This window comes from Atractosteus spatula, chromosome 7 (genome assembly GCF_055471065.1).
Source record: "Atractosteus spatula isolate fAtrSpa1 chromosome 7, fAtrSpa1.hap1, whole genome shotgun sequence".
In the NCBI taxonomy this organism is placed as follows: domain Eukaryota; kingdom Metazoa; phylum Chordata; class Actinopteri; order Semionotiformes; family Lepisosteidae; genus Atractosteus; species Atractosteus spatula.
Genome location: NC_142712.1, coordinates 1,832,648 through 1,849,960, shown reverse-complemented (window position 1 = coordinate 1,849,960; position 17,313 = coordinate 1,832,648). Strand labels below are relative to the sequence as shown.

Below are 17,313 nucleotides of genomic sequence, written 5' to 3'. Positions count from 1 at the left end.
CCTGCTGCGGCTGCACCTGCGCAGAGGAGAACATCAACTCATCTGCACAGCCTGCTGTGGCTGCACCTGCGCAGAGGAGAACATCAAGTCCCTCCAACACTGTAGTGTTTTGCTTACTGCTCTCATTCACTGGGAACACACACCATCAGGCTGTTTCCATCTCTGCTGTAATTTCATTTTGCCTGGTGCGGCATTTGCATTAACCCCCCCGCTACCTTGTGCTGACCTTACTGTTGTTTGATTCATATATCCTGTTGTACACAGGGTACATGATTGTTCCTTCTGCTTGCCTCATGCAAATTTCATGCACGCATTAAGTTGCCTTGGATAAGGCTGTTTACTAAGCAAATGAATAACAATGATGGAAAGCTGTTCTCTTGCACAAATTTCCATGTGATTGGACAGTTTGGTTTTAAATTCCAACAGGCCAAAATAATCCTCATGGCTTCTAAACTGCAGGTATTCCACAATACAGAGCTTGTCGGCAATCTTCAGATTGACTGCAACTTCACACATTCTGACATTCTGACACAGGTAAATGCACTTCCTCTGTAGTTGACACAGAAAGGAAGTTGTCACTGTGTGGGAATAGAAACACATCTATCATAACCTCCATAAACCTTTCTGATGCTCTCTGCGAGTCTCTGGATTCTTGTCCCCCTCAACTTACCTTCAACCCTCGCAGAATCCTGTCTTTCATCACTCCCAGGAATTCCTTATGACTGAGGCAGTTATCACCGTCCAGGTCAAATATCTTGAAAACAGTGTCCAGAACATTTTCCGAAAGCTTGTGTCCTGTTGCGATGCTGACGGCTCTTTTGAATTCCGCTACAGAAATAAAACAAACATTGAGATTGTTTTCCTGGTGTGCATTATTGGACAGCCTATCCAGTATAATAATACAAACAACCTTTTGTACAAAAAAGCCCGAACATTATGTATACTGTTTGAAGAGATGGGCATCTGAACTGGCTACCCATGGATACAAAGGGACTTGTTTTCTCGTCGGGACCAAGACTTCAGTTCAGTGCTGGTGTGCGTGAAGACAGGCTTGCAAAAGGAAAGTCGAGCTGCTTAAACAACTCATAGAAAAGTTACCCATTCCAATAGGGCGGTTCGTTTCACTGATCATTTTCACTGTGAAGGCAAAGTCCTCTATGTTGTTTGTGAACAGACAGAACGACTTGAACTCTTCAAAAGTGATGCTCTGGAAGAAAAACAGGAGCAAAGGAGCAAAATCAACCGAAATGTTAAGAAAACTGCAAATACAATCTACTGTTTTCATGAGAATGTCACCTTTCAATGGCAATCTAAATGCTGCTTCTAGCTTTTTAACTCCATGCTTCATCGGTTGTAAAATCAATCTTACAGACAAAGTTAAGTTTTTTTGTACAAAGACACTTCCAGAAGACCAGTTATCCGCACCAGACTACACTTGTCACCAGACACCCATTACGGCAACAAAATAAACCTGCAGTTCACATCACCGGCCTTAAATAAACAGTGATCTGCAGCCCGAACGCTCCGAGCGGAGTGAATGTCCGTCCGTCTGCGCAGCTCTGACCTGGCCAGGCGGTATCCTCTTCCTCATGTTTTCCCAGTAGGCCTCGTTGTTCTCCTCGTTGGTGTAGTGCAAGAGCCACTCGGCAAAGTCCTCTCTCCGCATGGTGTCCATGCCCTTGGAGAACTGCAGGAATTCCATCTCCTGCACTTCTGCCTGCAGGTCTTCCATGAACCTGGGACAGGAAGGAAACTGCTCAGGCCATATACAGTAAGGACAATTTCCCTCCTGAAGCTCCTGGGCTATAGGTGTGCTGCACAACGAACGGAGCGCAATCAGTACGCCAGTAAGAGACACGGCGCCACTGTTTGAAATGGTAGTTATACCTGGACATGTTCTGGGAATCTATATCAGCACATAGAGTGTTACACCCTACTGCGGCTGCGCCTGCACAGAGGAGAACATTAACCCCTCTGCACAGCCCTGCAGCTGCTGCGCCTGCGCAGAGGAGAACATTAACCCCTCTGCACAGCCCTGCAGCTGCTGCGCCTGCACAGAGGAGAACATTAACCCCTCTACATGCCTTGCTGCAGCATGCAGGCTCCTGGGCTATAGGTGTACTGTACACCAAACAGACTTCAATCAGTACGCTAGTAAAGAGACACAGTGCCACTGTTTGAAATAGAAGTTATACTTGGACATGTACTGGGAAGCTTACCATCACATTAAGCCACCTGTCTTCTTCACCTGTTGCGAGATGAGAACAGGAAGCCGAAATTGTCACGGATATTTGTCAGGCCGCTAATTTATGAGTTAAGATAAGTTAGAAAACACTATTTGAATTTTGTATGGAAGAGTTTTCTGCTCTTTATTTAAAAAATGATTGTTAAACTTAACACAATGTAAATCCTTCCTGAATACAGTATGGTCCTCATTAACTGGGGATTTTTATGCAAATGGCTGCTATTCTTAATTGTATGTCAGCACCTACAAGAGCTGCAAGAAATTTTGAGCAACATGAGCACAATATTCGTCTCATCAATATTTCTAAATTTAAGAGCATAAAGTTTGCAAATGAGAGGAGGTCTCTACCTTGTTGGCTTTATGGTAGCTAATTTATCTCATGCATCCTTTTAATGAAAGGAACAAGGGTATCATCCTCAATAGTGGGTAGAGTGTTCCAAACCATCATAACCTTTTGTGTAAAAATGGGACTTCTGCCTTTAGTTTTAAATTCACTTCTACATAGTTTTGATTCATCTTTCTCTGTTGGTTCTAACAAAGTCCAGTGGTTTGGTTTGGTATTTTTTATTATTACTGGCAGAGGTCTCTTGCTTTGTTAGATAATGCATCAAAACAGAACTTCAAATTAAATAGCTTTAATATTTAATATACTTTTCATATTTAAAGTCCACAATGTAGCTGACAGTGTCAGGTTGAAGTAGTTCAGGTAGGGAGCTGCGTCAGCATGCGTAGGCTGCAAAGGAACAAGTAATAGGTTTATTCCCTGCTGAAAAGAGAAGAAAGAAAAACACAATGTTTTGACTGTGGAGCCTTCTTCCTGTGTAAGGCTCCACAGCCGAAACGTTGCGTTTTCTTTCTTCTCTTTTCACCATGGAATAAACCTATTACTTGTCCCTTGACGGTGTTAGGGTATGGTTTACAGCAGTTCCAAGTCACTTCAACTCATTGCATTACCATGGTTCTAGCAGCAGAGGGCGCCAGAGGCTAATCTATTAAAAAAAAAGATGCACTTGAAACTTTTTTACAAGTGCATTATTTTTTGTTGAACCTCAGACACTCATGTGTACCACAATTTGATGTCATGCTGCCCTGCAATCACACAGGTTACCGTTTGAAGAGCCAGCACGGACCTGCCCTGCCACACCAGTGCGAGATAACGGATTGCAGCCATGTCGCTGGGCTCTGCCACTGCAGTGGCGTATCTGGCCAACATCTGGACGGTCAAGCACTGTGTGCGCCCCGAGTGGCGCCCATGCTATGCGCTCCACAGATGAAACGGGATGAAAACAACGGGTACGTGCCGAGAAACAGATGGGCGAATGTGGAGTGTGACTAGCACAGGTGGTGCGCCCCCTCACGCTCCCCATCCTCCAGTCTGCCGGACCCGGACCGGGCAGGGGAGCGCAGACCGGCATCACGACCTGGCCGCCTGCGCAGACCGGGAGCCACATCGCTGGTGCAGACAGCAGCCCGCTCGTGAGCCAGGCTTCTGGGCACTCCTCTGGGGGGGGCCACAGCATGGAGACTGGGGCGTGGGCCAGATCGCCGTGCTCCAGCCAGGTGGTCTGCCTATCTGGCCAAGCAAAACTGACTTGGCCAAGACTCGTCAGGGCCTGAAGGTGTTCGCAATGCTTAGCCAATGGACTTCAGAGGGCTGTGCAACTGTGCATCAGGATTTTACTTCCCTGCACAGACGGAGGAAGAACTACAGGAACCCGACTGAGATTAAAGCAACAACACCGCACATCTACAGTTTTTTTTTCTGTTGCTGTAAATAAATACTGCTCAAAAAAGAGCTCTAGCAAATACTGGTCAATCCATAAAACTGAATGAAAATATACATTTCAATGTTGCAGAAAAAAGATTTGAAGAAGTTTCCTATAAAGCTGTCAAGGTGTGACGCGTGTAGGAAAGCATGCGGCTGAATTTATTTTCTAACAGTTAAAAGTTCACGATGAAGTGTATCTTTTTATAAACTACAGCACATAACCTTCAAACGACATCGAGTCTCTGGCAACTGGCAAGGTTAAGAACTCTCTTGAATCCCTGCATCACAATTCAGCGGTTAATTCAAAGTCTGAAAAAGAAGCCTTTTAAAAAACAAGCTCTGAATGCATACACTGCTTAAAATGTAATTGAGATTAAAATGGATTTTTAACAATTCCATCTGACAAAAAAAAACAACAAATCTCAGTAAAGGATCTAACCCTTCCCTGACAGTGATACATGCCTGTGGCGCTCATTAGTCACTCATCTCTTGTAAAAACAGCAAGGCCTCTTTAATCAGGAGCCAGCGATGGCTTTCCTGGGCAAAGCAAAGTGCTGTCAGTGCACAACAGATAGAAATCACATCTTCCACCAACAATGGGAACCAAGACATGATGTGCTTGATTTACTAACAAATAAAATCAAGTGAAAAGCGATATCTGTGCCTGGGTTAAAAAGTCACCGGAGCCTTTATTCTGCGCTGAAGATACAGAACAAACTTCACTATCGAGAAGCAACTTAAATGGAGTGTACACATGTCGGGGGGGGGGGGTGAAGCATTCCAATGCAATTAAAGGAAAAAAAAAGCTTTGTCAGTTTGTTGAAAAATCATCTGCATCACCCGAGAGGCCTGAGAAGTGAGGCTCTGACTAGCTGGGCCTCCCTCTCACCGTGGTAGGTAAACCTCCTTTTGTGCACTTCAGTCCTCCTGAGAAGCACAGCGTCTCTACAGCACAACCAGGACAGGATACAGCACTCTTCATTGGAAAAGGTCATGTGTTTACATTTCCTCAAATTCCACAGGCTAAGTCTAGTATATCTTATTCATATTAAATTGAAGAATAATTTTAATTACACAGACCTTAACTGAGAGAGCACAGTTATCCTGACTTGAGTTCAACCTTTAATTGAACTTTAATTCAATTAACGTGAAACCGGGTCCGTTTCTAAAATTCTGCTTCTGAAAATGGGATTAAATCATTATCAAGTCTCGAGGTCATTAAAATCCCAGAGATTTTTTCAAAAACAGTAGGGGTGTTAACCCTGGTGTCCTGGCCAAATTTCCCCCGTCCTTTTCCTCCTAATAATCCCGATCTCCGAACTGGCTTCATCACTCTGCTCTCCTCCCCACTGAGAGCTGGTGTGTGGGGAGGGGACTGGAGCGTCATCCAGGTGGGGCTATACTGGTGGAGGGGATCCCCATTACCTGTAAAGAGCTTTGAGTGGAGTGTCCAGAGAAGCGCTGTATAAGTGTAAGTTGTTATTATTATTATACAGGACAGCCCAGGTGTACAGGATGCAGCATTACCTGCAAAAGTCCTTGTACTGGAGCTTCTGGTTTCCAGTCCTCCCGAAGAAGTACGCCTGCAGAGTTGTGTACACTTCATCGCCGACCTCAGCACCAGACTTCTGAAGAAAAAAAAACGCACCAGTCTGACCCAGCTCTGCTCCACACTGCCACCAGCACCCTGCAAGCAGCTGCACTTCAGTGTCATCACTCTGCCCCTGTGGGATACCGAGCTCAGCTGGGGGTGTGTTGTGTTGTGTTGTGTTGCGGGAGCTATCTGCACTTGTACAAAGATGGCATGGCCTTCACAGCGCCTGCTGGATTTCCAGAGCTTTCAAACTCTCCAGCTCACAGCGCTTTGACTGCAGTCTGTCTAATTCTGTGTACCGCACATGCCAAGAGAAAATATTTTAATAGGATATAATCTTTTCTAATTAGAGGAGCTGCCAATATTGTTAAGAGTATAGGATTGCACACAGCGGTACGAGAAAGACAGCTTTTCAATTTTCCACCTCATTCTAGCAAGCCTCGGAAGCAAAGCCATTCAGAGTTTTCCGGCCTCGGCTGGCCGGAGCCCCGGAGACAGCGTGCCGTGTTTCATGTGGTGCTGTGGGTTTTTACTGCTTAACACTCTTCTCCAGATTCAGCAGGAAAACCCACAAAAGTGAGGCGGGACCTGTCAGTAATTATTAAACTGAATAATGCAAAGGCAACCCCTGCCCTACCCAGCACACCGCGGATGTCAGATTGCCTTGCTTTAGCCTGCTCTGCCATGAATTTTCAGATCTGCAGGTGGTGACAATTTAAATATCAGGTCTCCTTCTTTTACAAAACTGAACATAAAACCATCTAGGATAGCGCCAAATGCTGAGCTGCTCCCAGTGCTGTCAGGAGCCCAGTGTGACCCCCGGTGCATTAACCGCTGAAACGGAGAGCTGTCTGGCGGAGTCTACAGGTCGAGTGGTCAGTCACATGGGCACACACACGGGCATGTGCAGCCCCCATTGACAGGCGCGCCCCCCCTGCTCAATGTAGATCAGAGAATGACAAGCCTGAGCAAGTTTTTAATTCTGTAACGAGGGCATCTTGGGGACTAGGTGAGGCTCACAACCTTAATGAAACCGAGAGCTGGCAGGGAGTGGCTCACACCTGGAAATCCATGACAAGCGAAAACTGGGCTTTGTCCGTGCAGTCTGATCTTCCGTGTGCGGCGGGGGGCTGCGCGCTGGGATCTTGTCACAATGCATTCTGAGGCACCCAGCCGCTCCCTGCCCCTCTCCACAGGGGCCGGGGGTCCTCACCCCACCCACCTGCCTTGAGCTGGACCGGCCCACGCGCCCTGCGGCACGGCGAGAACAGTGCGCCGCCTCCGGCAGTATCCCGCAAGTTCTTACCGGGTCCGGTGCTCGTCGGATCACGAGAGGGGAAAGGGAGGCTGGCGGAGTGCAAACCTGGGGTCTCGGGTGGTCTCCAGTGGGTTCGCAATGACAGAGTGTGACAGTCAGGGCCCGCGAGGCCAGGCCTCCCCCAGATGAGTCCCTGCCTGTACTTCAAACCCCTACCTGACCGCAACAGGTTCCTCCTTTCACCTCACAATATCACCATCCTTTCAAATAAGCTGTGGAAACACTTTTCAGTATAAATAGGCAGGGGTCCATGACTCCAAACATCAGGAGCATTTGCCAAGTGTCTCATTAACAGGATTCCCCCTCTGGAATGATGTTAAGAAACACTTTGATCTTGGAAGATTCTGCTGTTCCTGGCCTGGCCTTGATTTGGAGCATGTCTGAATTTCAACAATGAAATCGTTTTTCTCTTATTTACAATCTGCCAATAAAGCACATTGTAAAAGCATCTACCGCAGAACAAATGCTAGTGTAAACTGACAGAATGTGAAATCAGCACTGCTTTTCAGATGTTTGTAGGTTCTGTCAATGGAGCTGGAAGTATATTTAGATCTGAAAAATCTGAAAATAACTGTGTGTAATCTTTACCGTTTCAAATTTGATTCTATGCATGAAACTAAGATTTCACACTCTGAACCACTGAGAAAAATCTGTAGAACACATTTTCTTTTAATAGTTTAGACTCTGGTTTATGCACAAAAACAATTTCCTGCATCGATCAGAGATCTGTAGTGATTTTTCTTAAGACCTTTAAACAGTTTTTGTAGTTTTCTTAATGCAATATCTAATGTTTAACAATTTTAATTTCTTCATCAAGTAACAAAGTCACCTTTTAATTCAAGAGATTCACACAGAAATGTTGGATTGGTATTCTAGACAACTTGCACCTAGTCTGATTTCCTTTCCTAGCATGTATTAGTAACAAGGATCTTCAAGCCAAACAAAAATTCTACAAAGAGGCTGGGCTTTTGTTAGAGGCTTTCAAAAGCATTTCAGCAAAACTATTCTTATGACATCCAGATAGCCCCTACCGCTTTTATTCTCTAAAGAGGCCAGATGAAAGACAAGAGCCTTGTCATGAAGCAGTCTCCTAATGGTTATTTAGCTTTCAGCATCATCAGTAACAAGCCCCATTAGGTCCCGGATTGCTTCATGCTCTGTGCGTGGGCGACATCCAAAGTATTTTATTGTAAAAGGTAACATTCCTGAGAGCTGCTCTGAGCCACATCCCATAATTCCAAGAGGCGCACCGGTTGGGGAAACTTTGCATGACCTCGTCCGTGCCTGTCATCCCCTCTGAGGGAAATATTTTCAGAAAACAAAGAAACAACAATGCTGTTTCCCAGTTGTAATGATCACTTTGGATTGCCAGGACAGTATAATTTAGAAGGTATCAGAAAATCAACTAACAACGTCAAAGCTTTTAGTGCACGGTCCGCTTCCAATTTCTATCACCCAAAACATGATTCTTCTTCTAGCAAGAACGTCGGATTTCCAATCAGAAAAAGTGTGGGAGCTCTGGAATGGCAGCAACATCAGCAAACGCAGAGTACGCCGGACAAAAGCACTACTCACCTCTGCATCGTCTTTCGGGGGTTTTGCCTCTTTCCTCTTTGAAATTATGTTCTTGAGCTAAAGTGCAAAAACAAACAGGGCAGAAAACATCAAATACTGAGTCTTTCTTTAAGATGAATTTGTAAGTGTATCCCCAAAATTAAAGTATGTCTGAGTTTTATAGCTGTTCTTTGGAGGGAACTTGCATTGAGCTGCACCAGTGAAAACTCACTGCAGAGCTCCTGGACGGCCCACTGTAGCCTGGAGCTTGTCCCACCTGAGCTCACAGTGTGTTTTACAGGCAACTGGACCATTAACGAACTGACTGTTTGTTTCAATCTGCTGTACAAGGCATGGAACAACATCCTACATACATCTAAGCAAGGAAACATCCAGGTTAATTGTTAATTAGCAACTCAGGTTGGAACCAGAAGGTGCTGTGGCTTGCAGGAAGTGAGCTAGAGACCCCTGTTATGATGAATTCTGAATCAGAATAAATTACATTCTGAATAGTCTTCTCAGGACCAGCACATAACACATGAGTCAGAGTAACGCAATGATCCATTTTTTTAAATGTGCAAAATTAATTACACCATTGAACAACGATGTCAGACTAAGTTCAAGGTTACATACCTCTTTCACGATCCTGTGTTATCCAGTTGAAGGGAAGCATTTAACAAAGAAATAACCTGTCATTAATCATGATTAAAACAAGCATTCCATGTGGCAGCTCTTCAGTGCATGTCAGTATATGCAGACTGTAACCAGTCCGGTGAAGATATGGCAAAGCAGAGTCCAGCCTTGGTTATTACTGAACACAGAACCTGGACCCATGAGGAACATCAGGGGGTGAAGAAGCCAGGGGCAAAGTTTGGGACTGTTCTTTCTTAATGGGATTGTTATGCAATGAACTTAATGGATTTGAGAAACTTTCAGCAACAGTATGGAAACACTACCGCGGTTTGGAAGGACTTGGAAAAAAAAATCTGACCAGTTTTTACTATGGGCAAAAAAGATGAAAAAATAATAAAAAAAAAATAAGCAACATTGTTTCACTGTTGCTTTTTTTTCCACCTCTAGCAACCATCAAAACAGTGGCCCAGGAACAGAAATGTCGATAGATTAAACTTATTTCCATCAAATCTGTCGGGATCCAAGTAACAGATGTATTTCAACGCGAGCTCCCTTGGCCAGGTATGATTCTCGCACCGAAAAACCCCCACCAGCAGCAGCCCCACCCCTGCATCCTGATTCTGTCACTGCTGCAGAGCCGGACCCGCGTCAGGACAGCGCAACGTGAACCAGTGAAGAGCTCCAGGCCTGCCGCCTGTTCCTGAACAGCATCGATCGGGCCTCGGGGCGAGCCGCACTGACACGCCCAAACACAGCCCCCCCTCCTCTGCTGCAGGAACCACCAACGTGTTCTGGAGATACCCAGCCAGGGGGCAATCTCGCAATTCGTGACAATTATGCTTGGAACAAAAAAAATTTCACAGTTCCCAGAAACACACACCGAGCTCAGGATACGTCTTTTCGCTCTTCCCCACAAGGGGAGGCAGCTACAGGAGGCCAGTCCAGGACCCACTCGATTTGCTCCCCCCGGTGGACCACTGCTGGCATGGGAAACCAGAGGAAACTGCGCTGATACTTTACAGAATCACCGAAAGCTAAAGACACGACCCCCATGCTTTCTTTTACTATCCAACTGAAAACACACAGAAGCAGAAAAACAGATACTTGTGGCTTGGGCGCACAGAAGCTCATTTTATTTCGCACAAAAAAATCTGCAAGAAGTGCCCCCAGCCCCCCAGTGCATCTCTCACTTTCCCGAACAAGACACGGGACTTGGTCTGCAGCACAGGCGACACGCAGCTGCCTCAACACTGAGAACGAGAGGCACCGAACCATAGCCTGCGCACTGACGTCCTTCCTCCGGACGGGGGAGCTGGGGCCCAGTGGAAGGAGTGGGTGACCATTCTAACCCCACTTCAAAGCCCCCGCCGGCTTTCGTCCCCGCTGTGCAAACGTCTGTGCGCCGAGAGAGAGCTCGTGGTGAAACCACCCTCCGAACACAATCACTCCAGAAGCACCGAACAGCGGATTACGGCACGGTCAAGCTCCAGCGCGGGGGCGCGCCGAGGGATGGCAGGCAGGACAGCCGTCCTCACGACAGCTTTGAGCCCTTGTGTCCGAAAGGACCAGGCGGTTCTCCCGAAACCAGGGACACACAAGAGATGCTGAAAGAATGCATGTATGCACCTGCGGCAAGAGGCAAATGCTTTATAATAGAAGTGGAAATGTCTCCATTTGCAGTCCTTGCTGCTCCTCAGTAGCAGCAGAGCACGCTAGGGCTCCTCTCGGAAAACCTCTGCGTCCGAGTCCAGCTACCTGGAATGGCTTTATGTGACACCTTATAAACATGTCTCCGGAAGGCACTGAAAAACTGCCTGGCAGGCTTTTAACAAACCAGAGGCTACAGCCGTCATGGTTTTCTTCAGTCTCCAGCTATCTCAAAAGCGTGTTCACCAAATCTGAAATTTAAGTTTTCATTCCCACCCATCTGCTGCAGTGCTGCTGGAAAATGTGTGCACAAACGCGACAGCTGTTCCATCCTGACGCTCCGGACAACCTCACCGGGCCCAGATGGTCCGGCCCAGAGGAGAGAGGACACTTCATTCTGTCTCCAGAGAAAAACCACAACTGCTTCATCTCACTGAAGAGACTGGAGCTGCATGAAGCATCTGCAAGAGTCACTGAGCTCAGCAACGTCACAGATGCCATGAGGACACTTGTCACTTGGCACAATCATGACAAGTCTTTTACAGTCCAACAGGAGCAGCACTATAACACAGCAAGCATGGTGGAACAAGACTGAACCCACCTTCCACCTCAGAGGAAATGGGCTTTTAACAAAAGAAGTTATGTTATTGGAAATGTTATCACTTCATCTAGAAAATGGATTCCATTCAGAAAAGAACATACCTTCAAAAATTCCCTTCTATCCACATGCTCATTGCCATCGACATCAAGCATTTTGAATGCAATTTGAAATCCCGTGTGTGGTTCTGAAATAACACAGTCCATCAGTTGCATTTGTGTGTAATATAGAAAACATTCTTTTCCATTAAACAAAACAAAATGGATTTCATATACAGTGTGAATTAGGGAAGCACATAAGCACAAGGCACCTAAGGCATTTTCATGCTGTACACTAATACAAGAAATGCTCATGCTCAAATGCAGAAAGTAAATGCAGATTTTTAAATAACGTAAAATGTAACATTTAGCAGAGCTTGAAACATGAGGGAAAGCACTCTTTAACTGCTTTTAATCGAGACAATCCAAAAAATAGTGGGCTATATTTTCATGGGTGAGGCTGGGGCAGCAGTGAAGCTCCAGTGGCTGGGCTGAGCCAAGCCGGGCTGGATTTTCAGAGGCCCGCCCCTAGAGGCGACACTCAAAGGGTTAATGCAGCCTCCCGAGCGCTCTACAGTTCCAGAGCGCGTTCCAAACTGGACTCAAACGGCAGCGATTGACACTACCTATCAAACACGGGGTGTTGCAATGAAGGAGTCTTTAGAGGCCAGCCCATGCAAGTGCAGTGAGTCCTGCAGCTCTCGATGCGGAGCAGACAAACAGAAACGTTAGTTTTTTTTTTTTACAGTGAGCATTCTGTCACACAGGCCTGCAGACCCTGCCAACAGCCACAGGTTCTGGAAAGGAGAAGAAACTGAGCTGCACCTGTAATTGCTTAATTCTGTAAACTGGAAAACTCGAGAACTTTGTACTTGCTAATGCTCTTCCGTGGCCTCAGATAAGACACCGTGTGACTCAACATCCTCTCCAACTACAGCAAACTGTACTGTTATTAATCCTTTGTTTGCAAACAGAGCTTCACAGATATATAAAACCCACCCCACTGAAAAAAAGTTTAAAATATTTGGTTAACGCTCAACTTACTTGTTAAAATAGTCAGCAAAAACAAGTACTCAGTGTAGGAAATCAGCCCTGCAAAGGGAAGAGAGACAGGTTTGTTATTAAGTGTTCCAAAAGAGCAAAATCATAACCTGTTACTGGGAGAGAAAGGGTTGAGTTCTCTAAAAGCCACAAAGTGCAGTTTATATTCTGCTTGTACCTGATGGAATGGTCCCGGAGAGTATTGACAAAAGTCATTTATGTGCTTTTGGCAGCTGAAGCATTTCCTTAAGGTTAATATTTGACCTGATTATAAACAGAGCACAGCCACAGCCCAGGACCTTATCTGCAGGAGAGGTCTGGCTATCACAGGTTATTTCCAGGTAGCTCCCAGTGCCCGTGAGAGAGGACAGCCAAATTTGCTGAACACATCTTGGGAGGGAGATAGGATTGTTAGCAGCAATAATGCACTGCCACTTGGGCTGTGCACCCCTCGGGTTTAATTTGTGTGTTAAATAAAAGAACGCTACCTTTGTCATGGTGAGTGCTGAGGAACAGGGAGCTGTTAGGCTGCTGCTCAAAGGGATCAAAGAATTTCATCTCTGTACCCAATCTGGAGGCAAACAGAATGTCAGGAGCAAGGCTGCTTCTATTTCTCCAGAGAAATGGCAACATGCAGAGCTGCCAAGGACCCTGATTCTCATGATAGTGCAGCTCGGCTCACTGCCAGAGGGGGGGGGGGGAGGCTTCCTTTTTAAAAACAGAAACGTGTCCTTTCCACAAGGTGAAACCATGGCTCCACCAAAGGAAAATTCCGGCAATTTTCTGTTCAGACAATTCCTTTTTCAGAAAACATACTTTTGCGTTCTTGTCGGGGCTCAAAGTGGCAGAGACTAATTTAAAAATGGGAACTTCAAAGTTTTTAGGCATGTTAACAATTCACAACACACATACATATTATGCACAAAATGTAGACATAAACATCTTTCAAAAATCTGTTATATACAAAGAAATTCACAGAGGAATCAGCCCTGGGAAAGTCCAGTCTGTAATGTCTTCTAACACATACGAACTGACACTAGAAGGCTCCACACAGGTAGAGAAATATGACGATGAACTAGACGGCTTCTATTTTTAGAGTTCTGCTTTGTCAGGAAACTATTTATAGGAGCTGTTTGTTGATCTATGTGCGGTCTGTGACAGCAGTGCCGAAATCAGCAAGGAAGCCTGGAGGACAACTCCCCTAAAAGGAGCACTAGAACCTCATCGCCAGACTGAAGACTAGCTTTTCCCCAGGATAAGAAAAGAAATGTCCATCTGCTGTGCATGGATCATAAATCATCTTAACTCTCCGACAATAATCACTCTGGAAGACCTCAGAATGCACAAGTCCAATAAATAATAACTTTTAAATTGCCCTAAAATATAACAAGAAATATTAATTTATAAAATGCTAAATAAACGATATAAATCAAGCAGCAGCACGAAGGAGCAATTAGGCATCTGGAGATCCGTCCAGGGGGTTGTAGGTTCGAGACAAGCAAAAGGCAAAACAGATATGTACCGAAACGTATTAAGACTTATGGGAGCTCCTGAGGTTTCGAGCTTTGCTATAGCTGAGATTCCGACTCCTGGTGAAGCCCAGCCTGGTCCTTCAAGCGCCCGTTTGTCTGCCAGGTGAGTCGAGAGCTGTGAGCGACCCTGCAGGAGACCACACCCGGCCCTCCCGTCCGAACACAACAGAAGACATGCATGCCACCTGCCTTCCACTGATGCGTGCATTTGCAGTCATCTTCATTTTAATCACATACCGTAGCTTGTCTTATGCCAAGCGTTAAGTAGTGTGATGCATTAGAAATGGGATAGCATCTGTGGATTTGTTCAGTAATGTTCAGCAACCAAACTATTATAGATGCTTTCTTCACCTTTTGAAAGCTAGGCATCTAGAACTACATGTAAGAAGTGACTACTATGGCCTAGACTGTACAGCCTCCTTCAGCTGGCCCAGAAGATTCCCTAGTGCTGCTCTCCTCTACAGCACCTTTCTCCGTCTGCATTCAATTCACACAACCACTAGAGGGCATCAGATACCCTCTGAAACAATGACAGCTGCGGGGAAGGCTCCTTGCCCTTTAGAGAGTAACTGTTTTATCTGCGCACTGAATTATGAATTAGCACATTTGTTTCTTTAAGACGGAGGAAGCAAATAACTGCCAGCAGCAGTAAGAAGAGGTTGCTGAACCTTTCAATAGCCATACTAGACAAGTTATCTGTAAACGGAATAATAATGATAATAATATAAAACATTACCATGTTTGGAAAGACATCCGAACAGATCAGGCCCAGCTGGTGCGAAACATGGTATAGATACCAATCAGGGATTCAGACTGGGATGTTTTCTAAAAATAACTGTCTACACTTTGAAAGAATGGAGTGCAAAATCAGTAACGCCCTTCCAGGGAAGGACTACAAGGAGGCGTCGCCACCCAAGGTGTGGTGCGGTGATGGTTAGCCACGAGCAGAGTGGAGAAGACAGGCGGGCTTCCCTGATCCCGGAGCCCCAGCCACCGGCGGGGCCCTCGCTGAGCTCGGGACCGCCGTCGAGGGGGTGGAGCAGACGCTGCCCTGCTTCGCGGGGGTTAATCTGCGAGACGGAGTGAAGGCGGTGTGAGGGCGGGCCCGAGAGAGCTCCCCAGAAAGGCTCAGGGCGGAGCTGCAAGCTCAGATCCCGTGAGGTCTCCGTGTGTAACCAGGGAACATCCACTGCCCGACACCTAGACTGCCTCGGAACAGAGCGCGGTCTCAGTGCTGCTGGGACGCTGCACGAGACCTCTCCCAGGCCGCAACAAGGTCCTCACGCACGGCACGGCTTTTCTTCTCGACGCTTCACAGAAGCCGCCCAACACCAGCCGGCGGCGGCAGGAACTTACTGGGAAAGTTAGAATCCGAGGTGTTTCAGAAGACAGAACTGGAACAAGCAGGGCTGAAAACCATTTCGGTATTCCAGCCATGGGCGCCAGAGACAGACTTCTGTATTCCTCCACTCTTGCTGATGGCAACTCTGCCAAAGCCCTTCAGCGTAGGCCAGACTTGACTAATCCCACTGCGTCACAGCACTCTCACTCTTATTACACTCTCTCTTACAGCAGAGTATCAACGACATGCAAGGGCAGAACCTGTGTCCGTGTGGAGTTCGAGGCCTGAGTTGAGCACTTACCATAATCTCCCAGGTTCCTGAAGAGACCGCTGCTGGGCTTCGTTTTCGATGCAATGTTCAGCATACCATGCACTTCCTAAGGGTGGACCACAAAACGGGGCAGATTAGAAGGAAACTCTGTGTCTTTGTAGTAGCAGCGTCCCTCTGGACATTAAAGCAGAGAGGCATTTTGGAGGCTCACATCTTGGGGTGCTTGAGTGGGGGGCTGTGTCGATCTACGTTGGCGGCAAAGGAACAAGCAAAGGTTTATTCCACGTGGGAAAGTAGAAAGAACACAACATTCCGGCTGTTGAGCCTTCTTCAACTGTCAGCCTGAAGCTGTGTGAAGCTGAAGAAATAGCGTTTCTTGTTTCTAGTTTTCTATGTGGAATTAACCATGACTTGTTCCTCCACATCCTTGTATGATGATAATTCTGACACATGTAAAAGTCCAGGGTGTCTGATAGCTCTCGTCCTGCAGCTGAATCTCTCCAAGATCTTTGATAAGAGGGGATGGTACTGGGTGCTGCAATGTGGAAGAAATCTCCATCTTCACCGGGATTTTTATTTTACTAAGCCTTTGCACGTTGCTCACCTCTTTGGTCAGCATTTTTTTGTGCAGCTTGCCTGCAAAACAAGAATGGAGAATTCAGCATTAATCTTCACTTATCTGTCAATTTGCCAGCTGATGCTGGCCCGAGAGTACTGCCCTGCACTACAGATGAGGAGCTGAGAAAGCAGACTGCTCTATCCTGTCTGACAGAGTCACATCCTGAGCTATAAGCTCGAGGCCTATACCCAGAACGGGCTCCCACCCTTGTCCTGTCCACTGCTACCATCAGCCTGAATAAATACAGAACAGGTACGGTCAGAACACATTCCTTCTGGACAGGAAACGGCCGGGCGGCTTTCTGGCAGCAATCCATCAGAGCCAGTCTGGGTTATACGTACTTGCAGAAATGCAGATTATGCTTGTTGCGTCTTAATTACTTTAGCGTATTATCGAGGCTTGTTTTATTACCAGCGTGAGACAAACAGGGTTTTAGTCAAACAAAAGAAGGACTATTGAGCTCTGTGATGCGGGGAGATGTTTAAAAGCATACAGAGGTTGCTTTGTGTGATACATGACCATTTCTTTCAATAGCAGGACTGAGATGCTGCAAAAGAGCAAGAAGTCTGATAAATTTCAGTTTACAAGAGCTATTAAAAGACAGAGCTTGAGAGAATCATGTTTTATACATGAGCATATCATGGGGAAGACTATCCTCTGATCTGTTTTTAGAACAAAAAGTGCCTGAAAAGTGGCTTCTTGACTTAAATGGACTTTCTATGTTCTGGAAGGGAAAACTCTGAATGGATTGGACTATCTACTCCGAGTTCTTGCAGCACAGTGAAAAAGGAACTAACAAGTGTACTATACATTTTGAGGTGCGTATCCAAAGGTCTTTCAGATATGATACCTCTTATAGTACTGCATGTGAGTAATTGCAAGTGTTTTTCTGGTGTTAAAGATTTAAATGAGTGTGTTACAGACACACAACGTCCTCCTGTGATTTGGGGGTGTCCAGGATGCTGGTCTTTGTGAGGCACAGGGGCTGTACCCTTGGGCATGGGGTTCCCAAATTCCTCCAGCAAACCCAGCTAGATAAACAGTCACCTCAATACATAAGTCACAGAAAACAGGTCGCTGTAATCTCTGCAAGTCACTCTGGATAAACGTGTG

General features: G+C 46.1%; 1 protein-coding gene across 2 annotated transcripts in view; it reads right to left on the bottom strand.

Moving 5' to 3' along the window:
- Nucleotides 1-17,313, bottom strand: part of micu2 (mitochondrial calcium uptake 2) — an 80,622-nt gene that overhangs the window by 2,045 nt on the left and 61,264 nt on the right. For both annotated transcript variants that reach the window (XM_088919866.1, XM_088919867.1), the window contains 9 exons: nt 16,186-16,217; nt 15,612-15,687; nt 12,440-12,487; nt 11,462-11,544; nt 8,501-8,557; nt 5,541-5,641; nt 1,565-1,736; nt 1,099-1,207; nt 671-828 (listed from right to left, as the gene is read on the bottom strand). In XM_088919866.1, coding sequence (XP_088775992.1) covers nt 671-828; nt 1,099-1,207; nt 1,565-1,736; nt 5,541-5,641; nt 8,501-8,557; nt 11,462-11,544; nt 12,440-12,487; nt 15,612-15,687; nt 16,186-16,217 — 836 coding nt within the window. The remainder of the gene's footprint in view (nt 1-670; nt 829-1,098; nt 1,208-1,564; nt 1,737-5,540; nt 5,642-8,500; nt 8,558-11,461; nt 11,545-12,439; nt 12,488-15,611; nt 15,688-16,185; nt 16,218-17,313) is intronic.